The 337-nt window shown below is 60.2% G+C and overlaps 1 protein-coding gene across 1 annotated transcript in view; it reads left to right on the top strand.

The window, feature by feature from the left end:
- Positions 1 to 172, top strand: part of JDP2 (Jun dimerization protein 2) — a 6,283-nt gene extending 6,111 nt beyond the window's left edge. The window contains exon 3 of the mRNA XM_010151663.1: positions 1 to 172. This exon is cut by the window's left edge and continues 85 nt beyond it. Within this exon, the coding sequence (XP_010149965.1) occupies positions 1 to 89 (89 nt within the window). The 3' untranslated portion in view covers positions 90 to 172.
- Positions 173 to 337: the final 165 nt, after the last annotated feature.

Raw genomic sequence — 337 nt, 5'->3', positions numbered from 1 at the left:
ACCGTCCAACCTGCATCGTGCGGACAGACAGCATCAAGACGCCCGAGAGCGAAGCCAACCCGCTGCTGGAGCAGCTGGAGAAGAAGTGAAGGTGGCACCAGGCCAGGAGGAGGAGACGGTGGCGCAGGGTCTTCCAGGGTCTCTAACGTACGTACTGCGTGAAGAACTGTGCACCCAGGCCTGGTGCAGCCAGGACCCAGTGGGCTTCCTTGGGAACTATGGACCAAGCAAATACGGGGCCAGAAGATCAGGAACCTGTCAACCATGTACTCTGAGGCTGAACCCAGGAGCAGGGCTAGCAGCGCCGGTGAGGGCAACCTCCCTGTGATACCTCATC

This window comes from Eurypyga helias, unplaced genomic scaffold (genome assembly GCF_000690775.1).
Source record: "Eurypyga helias isolate BGI_N326 unplaced genomic scaffold, ASM69077v1 scaffold46315, whole genome shotgun sequence".
Classification (NCBI taxonomy): domain Eukaryota; kingdom Metazoa; phylum Chordata; class Aves; order Eurypygiformes; family Eurypygidae; genus Eurypyga; species Eurypyga helias.
Note: the sequence above shows the minus strand (reverse complement) of the source record. Positions and strands in the feature narration are given on the sequence as shown.